Genomic DNA, 13,233 nt, shown 5'->3' with positions numbered 1-13,233 from the left:
GATGGAGCACTGAGCGGGTCAGGGCGGCTGCCGGCAGCGCCATGGAGACGGTGCAGCTGAGGAACCCGCCGCGCCGGTGAGGGGCTGCTGGCTGAGAGGAAGGGGGTGGGGGAGGGAAAGGCGGGAGCTGGCGGAGGAGAGACATCCGTGTGTGAGCCCCCCGCGGGCAGGGACCTGCGGGGCGGGGCGCCTTTTTTTTTGAGACATCCGTGTGTGAGCCCCCCGCGGGCAGGGCCCGGCGGGGCGTGGGGACCCGGCTGATGGGGCACCTGCTGAGTGGGGGACCTCCGGCGGATGGGGCTCCCCAGGGCAGCGCGCAAGGAGGGGATCAACGTGGGGCTGGTTAGGGAGAGCACTTGCGGAGGGGGACGTTCTGGGGCGATGCTAAAGGGAGCAACTGCTGAGGGACCTGGAGACAAGTTAGGGAGAGCACCTGCTCAGGGGGTGGGGGTGGAGGAGGTGCACAGGGGGAGGCCAGCCTAGCAGGGACTCGCCGAGATGCGGGGAATGCTGAAGGAAGATGGGATCTGATGAGGGGTCCGCCTGAGGGGGATCCGGACCAGCAGAGAGGAGGGCTGGGTGGACTCCACGGGAGGGAGTCCCACCCGAGAGGCGCCTGGCGGGGAGGATCTGGTGAGGGGGAAGCTTTGCTCCTAAGGCCGAAGGGGTACCGTGAAGGGGTGAAGGGGTGAAGGTCTGGCCAGGGAAGGCTTCGAGGAGGATGGCATTTAGGAAGACGATCCTGGCAGTGTCCTCACTCTGTCATGGTGATGGCATCTTTCATTCCTGATATCCAGTGTTTTATTCGCCTCACGCCCTCCACAGCCCCTCAGAACCCAGTGTTGGGAGGTAGATGAGGAAACAGAATATTTTCAAGACGGGCACGTGGAGGCCTAGATTAAGATTGGAGGCACAGTCCTGTGAGTTTCCTTCTTTGCTCTCGGTCTGGGTCACCGGGCCCTTTCCAGGCCTCTATTGTGTTGTGAGTTTCAGCTCCAGATCCCACAGCTACCTGGAATTGTTTGAGGTCAAGCTCAGGAAGGTGGCGGAGCCTAGGAAACCTGCCCTCCTGGGTTGGCTGCAGTGGTAGCCTTGATTTGCTCTGTGGACACCAGGGTCTTATGTCAGTCACTCTGCCACGTCTGGAGAAAAGGAGACAGTAGCGACGGAGGGAGTCGTGCTGCTCTGAGGTGCAGCATAGTTCGCTGCTGCTTCACAGAGACCTCTGACTTCCTGCAGCAGAGTGAGCACTGAAGTAGGAAGTGTTGAGTGTGTGGGAGTGTGGGGCAATGGAGAGGTGAAGGGAAGGGATTGGCAGCCTGGGCTGCGCAGTTGGGGTTTGTTTTTGAAGTGCACAAACTGCAGGAGGCAAATAGCCGGTTGGGATAGACTCGTAATGCACCCCGCTGCGATGTGCCGAGACCGAAATAATAATGATTATTACACCCATAGAGCACTTACCGAATGCCAGACCCTGTTTTTTGGGGTGCTGTCTTTGTCTCCTGTTGAACCATATGAAATTGCTGATCTCTGACCATTTTTGACCTATAAAAATGGTAATTTTGTATTACTCACTTTATTATTGACCCATGTGGCCCTCACCACAATTCTCTGTGGTGGCTGTGTCTGTGTCTGTTTAACAGGTGATAACACCGAGGCACAGAGAGGTTAGTCATGTGTTGGAGGTCCCACAGTTAGTACGTGGCAGGGCTGAAATGTTAATCCAGGCGGTGTGGTCCAGAGTCCGTGCTCGGACTGCCTCACTCCGATGCCTCTCTGGAAGTACCCCTATTTCACAGGGCCTCACGTGTATCAGCAAGATCTGCAATCGCACCGTAGTGATTCAGTTATAAATGTACACTGGTTACATTTTTTTTTTTTCCTGAAACATGTTCTGAGGCTTCGGTTTAATTGAAAGACGATTAGGTATTTGAGTTTTTTTTTTCTACCTTTGCCTTATGCTGTGTAATCTTGGGCAAAAGAGTAAGCCTTTTTGTTTTTTGACACTCCTGTGCCTTTTGGATTTTAAAAAATGTATGAAATGTGCAAGAAAAGAGCATCGAAGGGCAGAATTTTCACATGACTGGTGCTTTCCTGCTCTCATAACTAGTGAAGTGCCTTCTTTGCAGCAGATTAACTTTCTCATCATTTGTACTAGTTTGTTAGGGCTGCCATGTCAGTTTCACAGACTGGGTGACTTCGACAACAGAAATTCATTTTCTCATAGTTTTAGAGGCTAGAACAGGGGTGGGCAAACTTTTTGACTCGAGGGCCACAATGGGTTCTTAAACTGGACCGGAGGGCCGGAACAAAAGCATGGATGGAGTGTTTGTGTGAACTAATATAAATTCAAAGTAAACATCATTACATAAAAGGGTAGGGTCTTTTTTTTTTTTTTAGTTTTATTCATTTCAAACGGGCCGGATCCGGCCCGCGGGCCGTAGTTTGCCCACGGCTGGGCTAGAAGCCTGAGATCAAGGCATCTGCAGGGTTGTTCCTTTTGAGGCCTGTCTCCTTGGTTTGTAGATCACTGTCTCCCTTCTATGTCTTCATATCGTCTTCCCTTTGTGCCCATCTGTGTCCTCATCTACTCTCATAAGGACACTAGTCATGTTGTATTAGGGCCCACCCAGATGACCTGATTTTACATTAATTACCTCTTCAAAGGCCCTGTCTCCAAACACAGTCACCTTTGGAGGTACTTCAACATATGAATTTGAGGGGTCGGGGAACACATTACTTTTATTATCATTAAAAACTTCATCAATTTATCTTATTTATTTGTTGCAACCCATCCACATTGAATACTGTGTGGAAAGAGGCATGGGTATACATAAATAAAATGAACCTTACTAGAGTTCTAAGATGGGAGAAAGAAGTTTGAGATTTAGCCAAACCTGTAAGTAACTACTTCATAAACACCCTTATTTGGGTTGGAAAGGTACAGGTGTCTTTTCAGAGGTTCAGACTGTATGTGTTTCTAGCAATCCCAACGTAGGAAATGCTCTTTGTGCTCGTGAGTTAGACATTTGTGTGTGACTAAGTGAGTGATGATAGATTAAAGTTGATGGTTATGTAGGAGGTTGATTGATAAAGTGAGTTGCCATTAGAGAATAGTGTGGCGGAAGGTGTAGAGTGCATTTCTGGGATGCTGGCCATGCACGTGGCTATCTGACTTAGGAGAAGAGCATCTGCTGGTATTTGGTCCATGGAGGCTGTGTTGGCCACGCCTGTTGGTTTCTGAGTAAGCTGTGAAACTACCTAGGACCTGGGCAAGTCCCAGCTGAGAGAGCTGAATCATCAGAGTTGGGCTGTTATGGTTATGGTACTTCTTCCATGAAGACTTATGGTATAAAATATCATTAAGTCACTTGTCAAAGATTTTTCATAGAAATCCTATTTGTTAATAATCCAGTAATACTTCTTGGGGTGAAATTCTGTGTGGGTGTTTTTCCTGTTGTAAATCCTCAGCTGAGGATATTTTTCCCATTGATTTTTAGAGAGAGTGGAAGGGAGGGGTAGAGAGAGAGAGAGAGAGAGAGAGAGACCAATGTGATGTGAGACATATTGATTAGTTAGGGCTGGGGATAGATTTAAACAGTGGTTCTCAACCTTCTGGCCCTTTAAATACAGTTCCTCATGTTGTGACCCAACCATAAAATTATTTTCGTTGCTACTTCATAACTGTAATGTTGCTACTGTTATGAATCGTAATGTAAATATCTGATATGCAGGATGGTCTTGGGTGACCCCTGTGAAAGGGTCGTTCGACCGCCAAAGGGGTCGCGACCCACAGGTGAAGAACCGCTGGGATAGAACCTGCAACCCTTCAGAGTGTGGGCCAATGCTGTAACCCCTGAACAGCACTAGCCAGGGCGTGAAATTCCATTTTATTTTGAAAACTCACAAAGACTGCTGATAAAGGGTTATGATTCCCATCATTACATTCGTTAATCCATTTAGCAAGTGTTTATTGACCACCTCCGGGTTATCAGGCATCAGTGATATAAAGAACCCATAAGCCGGAACCAAAAACAAACAAAAGAGCACTTAGATTGTTTTTAAAAAGTATCTGAGCAGTCATGTAAAGTTTGACTTGTCAAAGTATTATCAGAGGCTTGCAGCTGTCTCTCTCGTGGCCGCAGCAGTTTCCTTTGTTATGCCGTGGTCTCCCTGTAGTTGAAATAGTGAGTTTAGTTTTTTGTTAACCACAAAGTCAACTTCCAAGGAACACATTTGATCTTCCTTTATATAAGCTGTTTATAAAACTTTAATTATACTTGAGGAATGAGGTATTGTCCATTGTTTATATAGTTACAAAAAAGTCCCCTGATTTATGAGATGTCATTCTAACTTCTGAGTTCATAGGATTTCACTTCTGCCCTGGCCAGTGTGGCTCAGTTGCTTTAGCCTTGTCCCATGCACCGAAGGACCTCGGGTTCGATTCCCAGTCAGGGCACATACTCGGGTTGCGGGTTCCATCTCCAGTTGGGGTGCATACAGAAGGCCGATCGATGTTTCTCAAATCGATGTTTCTCTCTCAAATCAATAAAAAACATTTTAAAAAAAGAAATTTTACTTCTGAAGTTTAAGAGGAGTTTCACTTCAGCCCTTGATGTTTGGAATCTGGGAGTTTTTAATGATGTCATTGGAATTTAATTTTTAGGAACTTTTGTTTTTCAAAGGTCACCGTGGTCATTTTGTTACGTTAACTTTCAAGTTATGATAATTATTGACTTGGAGTAAAACTCCATTTCTCTAGTACATAGTCTTTGATATTTAGAAAATTCTATTAAATTATTCTTTTTAGATCAGTGTTTATTGGTAGATACACTTGATATGTCTATAGTTTTGTTATCTTCTGGTTTTGCTATTTTTCTCTAGGAAGTTACACATTTGTGTGTGTGTGTGTGTGTGTGTGTATTTAAAATTCAAGTTTTTTTTGTGTGTGTGTGTGAGTGTAAAAATTGGTATTGTTCAGCTAGTTTAAACCTTTTCTTTACAAAGAAATCACCAGTGTGACTACTTCTATATTTCACCATTTCCTGAGCTCTCTTTTCTTTGTTGTCTTTTGTAGTTTCAGGAAGTCATTGTGTAGAAGATATACACGGGCACACAAATATTCCTTAGCAGGCTCCTTCTTTAAGCCTGTTAATACTTTTCAGAGGTCTCGGAGTTTAAAATAATATTATTAATTTATAACCTCCCATGTGTGTTATGGTTGTTTGGCATAGACAGAAAAATCTGAATTATCTGGAAGTTGTAAGCAACCATATATCTTTGATTTTTGGGGACTAGTCAGAGGTACATGACTACTTGTGGGAGAGTTTTTGTGATACTGTTTGACACTCTCAGCTGCCTAGGTATATTTCACTTTTGATCATGTCTAAGCATATACTTTCTACTTCCTGTTCCTATGATACCTGTAAAATCTTTGTGTTTCGACAAAATTATCAACGACTTGTTAATGGTGGGCAAGGATCTTCTATGTATTCCTTAGTCTCCAATCTTAAGACCATGTTTCAATTCATAGTTAACTTTACATTAAACCTCTTTTCTGAAGAGATAGTTATACCATTTTAATTCATGGAATATTCAGATTTAAATGAATTAATTATAAAGGTTACATCCAATACTTGAATCTACTCTATAGCATTTCAGCCACATGATTTATTTTCTGTTTAAAGCTTCCAGTGATGGGGATCTAGGAATTACTTAAGGCCGTCTAAACCACTTTAGAACTACTTTTTTTTTTTTTAATCCTCACTGAAGGAGTGAGGATGTTTTTTAGAGAGAGTGGAAGGGAGGTGGGAAGGGTGAGGTGGGAGAGAGAGAGAGAGAGAGAGAGAGAGACTGACTCCTGTACGCACCCCGACTGGGGCTGGGGATCAAACCTGCAACCCAGGTATGTGACCTTGACTGGGAATCACGCCAGTGACCCTTCAATGTGTGGGCCGATGTTCTAACCCATGGGCAACACGGGCCAGGGCTATAACTACTTTTGTTACAAAATTCTTACACCTGTTGGACTGAAGTTAGCCTCTTGGTAGCTCTCCACCACCTTGTCCTGATTTTGCTCATCAGGGTGACCCAGGACACATGTTATACTTCCATAGGACAGCCCTTCAGCTTCCCTTATAAGTCTCTTAGTTTACTTTTGTTGTTGTTTACTAGTGAAGACTTCATAGAGGAATTCCTAAGATGCTAATTTTGTATTTAAAAAAATTTTTTTATTGATCTCAGAGAGGAAGGGAAGGAGAGATAGAAACATCAATGATGAGATAGAATCATTGATTGGCTGCCCTCTTCACGCCGTACACTGGGGATCAAGCCCACAATCCGGGCATGTGCCCTGACTGGGAATCAAACTGGGCACATTGTTTATTTTAAAATTAGCATCTTAGGCCCAGGTGGCGTGACTCAGTGGTTGAGCCTCGACCTATGAGCCAGGAGATCACGGTTCGATTCCTGGTCAGGGCACATCCCTGGGTTGTGGGCTCAATCCCCAGTAGGGGCTGTGCAGGAGGCAGCTGATCAATGATTATCTCTCAGCATTGATGTTTCTATCTCTTTCTCCCTCTCCTTCCCTCTCTGAAATCAATAAAAATATATTAAAAAAATAAAATAATGTATTTTGTGTTCTAGTTGCTAACAAGTAAAATGTGTTTTGTGTTTATATTTCTTCAATCACAGGCAGCTGAAAAAGTTGGATGAAGATAGTTTAACTAAACAGCCAGAAGAAGTGTTTGATGTCTTAGAGAAACTTGGAGAAGGGTGAGTATATAGAAAATATAGGTAGATGCCAGTCATTTTCTTCCCCCAACACCAGAAGGATATGAACCTTTCTTCTGGCAATATTTTGCAGACCTAAGGAGAAGAAAGGGAGATGATGCATATTGGCACTGCTCTGGGTGGGGCGGGAGGTAAATTTACATCTTGAAATGCCCTTTCCCTCTTTCCTCAGTCACTTTTCTAGAAAGATTTAGTGATTCTGGTCTTTTTAACACCAAGGACATCTATTGGGTTTTTTTGTTTTGTTTTGTTTTTGTTTTTTACTTTTGTAGAATCCATGGTTTGCATGATTTTTATCTATTTAACAGCACTAATTAGTTTATACTTTATTTAAAATTTTTTGTCAGTCAGACATTTTAATTTGTAGTTCATGACTTCTAATTGATATGTAATAATTTGTTTCAATTTAAAAAAGGAATTCAGCATTTTAGTTAGTGCAACATTGTGAAATATAGTAAATAAATCAAGAACTATTACTAGTTTTATGACTTCCTAAGAGATCCAAAATCCCAGGTTTGGTACCAGTGGACTTCCTGAATCACAGATTTGTGGATGAGTTTATAATGTACTGGTGACATTTAGTAATAGTAATGGCCATTATTGACTTTCATGATACATAAAGGTTACATCATAATTTTTTGTACTTTTACATATCCTTTTCATTCTTGTGTGTGTGCTTATTTATTCTCCTGTAATTAAAGAATACTAAATTTTAGGGATACCCTTTCTTAAGTTTTTGCTGTTAATTTTTAAATAGGTAATTCTTATTCAAAATTCAAAAAGCATAAAAGTGTACACAGTGAAAAAAATCTGCCCCCTACCTCTATCTCTCCACATCCCAGAAGCAACCAGTGTAACAGTTTTTTATGTATATTTCAGAAATAGTTTGTATATATAAGCAAATAAGTGTGTGTGTGTGTGTGTGTGTTTTGAGTCTCTTACAAGTACTGATTTAAGAGAAGAACTGAAATGTTAACTTTAAAAAATGTCTATTGTCTATTTACTGTAGGTTCTGATTTTATTTTATTTTTTTTTAAATATATATTTTATTGATTTTTTACAGAGAAGAAGGGAGAGGGACAGAGAGTTAGAAACATTGATGAGAGAGATCGATCAGCTGCCTCCTGCACACCCCCCACTGGGGATGTGCCCGCAATCAAGGTACATGCCCTTGACCAGAATCGAACCTGGGACCCTTGAGTCTGAAGGCCGACGCTCTATCCACTGAGCCAAACCGGTTCGGCAGGTTCTGATTTTAAATGTCTGTTGTTTAATTACTATATACTCTTTAAAATCAAGTCTTATATGTCATTAAATTATTTTGGGGTTTAGTGTCATTTATGCCTACTGGAGTTCAAGTAGAGGCCCGGTGCATGAAAACTCATACGCTGGAGAGGGGGGTCCCTCAGCCCTACCTGCCCCCTCTCACAGTCCGGGAGCCCTCAGGGGCGGGAGGCGACCTGGCGATCAGGGGAAGGCGATGCCCCATCACATCTCTGCTCCTGCCACTGCCGGCAACACAAGCGTCTGCCGGCCCTGGGCGGCTGGGGGGCTGAGGGGACTGGGCCGCCATCTTGTGGCTGTGGACGCCACCATCTTTGAGGGCGTGACAGTCAATTAGCATATCCCCTCCTTATTGGCTGTGGGCGCCATTATCTTTGAGATGGCATGAGGGTCAATTAGCATATTCCCTCTTTATTAGATAGGATAATCACGTTAAACCAGCCGTGGGCAAACTACGGCCCTTGGGCCGGATCCGGCCCGTTTGAAATGAATAAAACTAAAAAAAAAAAAAAGACCGTACCCTTTTATGTAATGATGTTTACTTTGAATTTATATTAGTTCACACAAACACTCCATCCATGCTTTTGTTCCGGCCCTCCGGTCCAGTTTAAGAACCCATTGTGGCCCTTGAGTCAAAAAGTTTGCCCACCCCTGCATTAAACCCTATCCTGGATTACATGGAATAGGTTTTTCATGGATTACCTCCTTGTAAAAAGCATTAGTCATCATCTTTTTGTAAGTTGGAAAAATACTCTTTGGAATCCAGCATGAAATTCAGCAGAGAAGGAAAGTAAAAGATGATACCATCTGTGCTGCTAAAGACAAGTTGCAAGATAAATCTGAAGACTGCAAGTTGACTTTGCAGCATGAAAGGTATGGGAAAACAACTGCCCTCTACATCTCCTGCCTGCCTTTTTCAGCTTTAGCTTGGCATCCTTGCTATTTTCCTCAAAGAAATGAATCTAAGGCCCTTAATCTAACAACGATCACAGGTTATGCTTTGAATAAGATAAAGAGTGCTAGGCATAACTGACTATGTAACTAACTTGTTTCTTTCATTTTTTAATAGAAGTGTGTTACAGCAATAAGGGTATAGACTTTGAAGTCAGACAGACCTGTGTTAAAACCCTTGCTCTGCTGTTTATTAGTCATAATAAACAAGTGATCTTGGGAAAATTGCTTAATATTTTGAAGCTTCACAAGCCTCAGCTATAATATGGGGATATTAGTATCTCTCTCTTAGGGTTGACTATTACATGAGATAATGGGGGTAAAGTACTTAGTACAGTGCTTGTCACATAGTAAGTGCTCAGTAAGTGGGCAACTAGTATTTTATTTTTAACTGTATCAACCGAAGCATTTTTCAAATTTCCTCATGTCAAATTAAAGTTAAATCTTAGGTCTTCAAGTATATTTAGGTGTTCTTTAAGGGAGCTGTGTCTGGATTGATTGGGTTTGGAGAATATGAAAAGAAAACTACAGACAGAACATAATGTAAGGAAAAACTAAGCTAATTATGATTATTTTTAATTGTGTTTTAGACCCATGAACATCCTCATCGATGGAAATTTTCCTATAAAAATATTACCAGGGACAAAAAAAATAATGCTTCAAGTCTTTCTTCCCATATTATTCTTCCCACAAATGCTTGAATTTCTGTCATTATGGCTGAAAGAACCTGATCAAGCCTCATTTAACCAGCGAAGTCCTGAAGGAAGACCTTAACTGCACTTACTTCTCAACACAAACTGCCATGCCATCCTTAAACTGTTCTGGAAAATGAATGGATTGCAAACTCACACTGACATGTGCCTTGTGAAAATAACTCTGGCTAAAGGACAGCATTGGACTCTATGGCCTGCAGTCAGTCTGCATTTTAAGGAAATTGTGTGGATCTGTGGACAGTGGAGCCAAAGCTCCAGACCAGGAAGACTGGACAGCACTTGGAAAGTGCTTTGAATTAGAGCCTAGTGTTTTTTCCCTCCTATTTTACTTAATGGTGTATACAGTGACTCATAAAAACATCTTGCCTGTGGTTTCATAGTTAGTGAGTGGTAATGTTAAGACTTGTACCTGGTTAATTTGCCCTCAAATATTTCTGTTTTTCTACATTGATCTTTGCCTTGTATGGCTTATGGGAAACGCGTGCTTCCCACCATCATTGCCAGTTAAAGTTCACTTAGGTCTTAAGGGCCTTGCCTGTAAGTGAGCATGATTGCTTACTGGTAAGCCTTCTAAATCCTCTTTAGATCACTGTAAGTGCAGTATGTAGAATTAGGTATCTTAATTGCTCATATGAACTATCAGAGTTTTCTTTGCTATCAAGATGGCATAAGGAAGCATGGAGAGTATTCTGGTCAACATTACTGCATGAGTATGTGGAGCTCTCCTTTCCATTTTAAATACATAAGAATAATGAGTGAAAATTAATTTTTTAAATATTAGGATACATAGACAGCTATGGATCCGTGATAGAAAAGGTATCTGAAACAGTAAGAAAGGGGTAAAGCATGTCTGTCCTTGTCAGAGACTGCAGGTGGGCTTTCTACATGAAGTTGTGGGCTGGGACGAGCTCTGCATCTATGAACTAAATCTGAAATAAATTTGTGTATCATATGTGGACTGGAGAAAAAGGGGAGATGCTGGTCTGACGATAGGAACTGGGCCTGGACTGCATTCAGGTCTGGTATCTTCAGGGGCAAAACCCCCAAACTTCTAATATGAGATCTGGTTTAAATTGTACAGCCTGGATGACTGGCTGAGGGAACTATGAAACCATCATGGAGTGCTCATGACAGTGAGCATTATATAGAGAAAAATCATTCAAGATAAAAGGAAACTCATGCAAACAAATCCACTGCCATGATATAATCAGCAGACCTAACAAATGGGAGAATTCACACCCAAGGAAGTAGAAATAATGGAGCAGTCTGGAAAGAGATTTAACATGTTTGTTTATGATTTTCAAAAAGATAAAAGGAGGGAATGACATCCTTAAAAGAATACCAGATTATTAATGTGAACAGTCAGCCAGCCCCATGAATAATAAGATGTTGGGAATCTTGACAATGAAAACTACAATTATTGAAGTTCTAAAGGCCTAATAAATTGGATAAACAGTAAACTAGAGAAGCTGAAAAGAGAATTTGTGAATTGGAAGAGAGAAGTGGGACCAATCACAAAATGCAGGACAGAGAAATACAGTGTTAGAAACCAAGAGGACAGCATGGATTGAGGAAGTCTAATACAGGTCCAAGAGGAATTCTAGAAGGATATATAAGAAGAGATAAAGAGGAAATAAAGAGATAATGCTGAGAATTCTCCAGACTTGAAGAAAGATATGCGCTTTCAGATTGAAGAAGTTTATGAAATGCCAAATAAATCAACTGCTAGTAAAATTGTAGAATGTTAAGGATGAAGAGGAAATCTTAAAAGCTACAGAGAGATTACCTGTGAAAAAACGATGATCTGGTGATAGCTGACTTCTGAACAACAATAAAAACTGCAAAATTGCAGTAAAAATGCTGAGGGAAAGCTATTATCAAAGAAGAATTCTGTGTCCAGCAAAAGTCATTCCAGAATGAAGGTGAAATAAAGGCATTTTCACACAGATGGGAATTAGCATATCAAGAATAACTTTGGCTGAAAGTAACAGAATACCTCACTAACAGTGGCTAACCAATAAGGGCATTTAATAACTAAGTATAATAAATCTGGGAGTGAAAGATTCCAGAATGGTTAATTGGCTTGAATAATGGTTTAGCATTTGTGTAATTCTCATCATCTCAAGATGACCACATTAGTTTCAAGCATCATGCCTCACATGACAGTAACAAAAGCAGAAAGGAAGTAGCAAGTAAAAATGGGCCTTGGGTGCTTCTCTCTTACCTGGGAAGAAAGTCTTACCCAGAAACCCTTCAGCAGAATTCCCCTCAAATTTCATTGGTCAGAACTAGGTCATTGGCTGAAGGAAATAGGATTACTGTGACTGGCTTTATCCCCTGGGAAAAGGAGTTCACCTCCCTAACAAATCAGAGGATTACCTTAGCAAGGAAGAAGGGTCTTCTCCACATGGTCAGTGGTTGCTTTACTCTTGAGAAAAAAAAAAAGCTTATGTAACATTTAAGGATCACTATAGTAATTTTGTCAATGTAAAGGTTTCTGGTGGAGTAGAAATTTTTTATATGCTCTGCATAGATTTTTATAAACAAACACATTGAAATGAATATTGAGTACCATTTTGGCAACTTAGAGCACTCAGCTATTTTGATCTTTTCTCACCAAGACATTATGAAGAAGCAGGAATATTTGGGAAACGGGAAAGACAGTTTACTCACTATTTCACTGACAGCCATCAGAATTTGAATGAAGCTATAATCTATTTAAGGTGATGATGGCATGTCATTTGACCATTACAATTGTCTTGTAAAGTAGTTGGTGTTGTTGTCATTTTACAGATGAGAAAATTGAGGCACAACAGGGTTAAAAATTAAAACTATGTCTGTAAATGTGGTGGTGGTAGGACTAGGTCTTTAGATTCTAAATCTAATACTCTTAGCCTCCAAATTGAATGAATATACATATATATACTTTTTATTTTCATAATAAGCTCTTAAGAAAAGATAGAGTAAAAGGCAAAAAGAATAGTTATATGGTCTGTTCACCTGATACTAGCATTTAAAGAGACTTAGACTTTTAATTCATTTCCATAGTGTTTTAAGTTTTATTGCAAGTAAGAGGAGCAAGGAATGAAGAACTCAGTACTAGAGTGAGCACAAGGAAACAAAGACCTCCAGTTTGTGACCCAGTATAGTACGATGTGGAGCGAGCTAAGGCTTTGTATTCAGTCACAACTGGATTCAAATTCTGGACTGACCATTTATTTATCACTTATGTGTGACCTTGGCCAAGTCATGTAGTCCCTCTGAGCCTTTTCACATTTACCTGTGTAATAGGGATAATGGCCCCTTTTCCATTGTTGTGTGTCTGTGTGTGTGTGTGTGTGTGTGTGTGTGTGTGTGTGTGTGTAAGGATGAACTGAGATGATACACAGTTTTCGGCAGACATCAGACATGAAATGGTAGATACTATAATAATTTCATACTAACACATTTAGTACAATTTAAATGTCAAGTTTTTAAGATGCCATTTTGTGGT

General features: G+C 41.2%; 1 protein-coding gene across 1 annotated transcript in view; it reads left to right on the top strand.

Annotated features, from left to right (window-relative positions):
* The first annotated feature begins 6 nt into the window (after positions 1-6).
* The window catches only part of STK4 (serine/threonine kinase 4), a 26,614-nt gene continuing 13,387 nt past the window's right edge, over positions 7-13,233 (top strand). The window contains exons 1-2 of the mRNA XM_014543693.1: positions 7-76; positions 6,694-6,774. Coding sequence (XP_014399179.1) covers positions 42-76; positions 6,694-6,774 — 116 coding nt within the window. The 5' untranslated portion in view covers positions 7-41. The remainder of the gene's footprint in view (positions 77-6,693; positions 6,775-13,233) is intronic.

This window comes from Myotis brandtii, unplaced genomic scaffold (genome assembly GCF_000412655.1).
Source record: "Myotis brandtii unplaced genomic scaffold, ASM41265v1 scaffold333, whole genome shotgun sequence".
In the NCBI taxonomy this organism is placed as follows: domain Eukaryota; kingdom Metazoa; phylum Chordata; class Mammalia; order Chiroptera; family Vespertilionidae; genus Myotis; species Myotis brandtii.
This window is presented reverse-complemented; position numbering and strand designations above follow the sequence as displayed.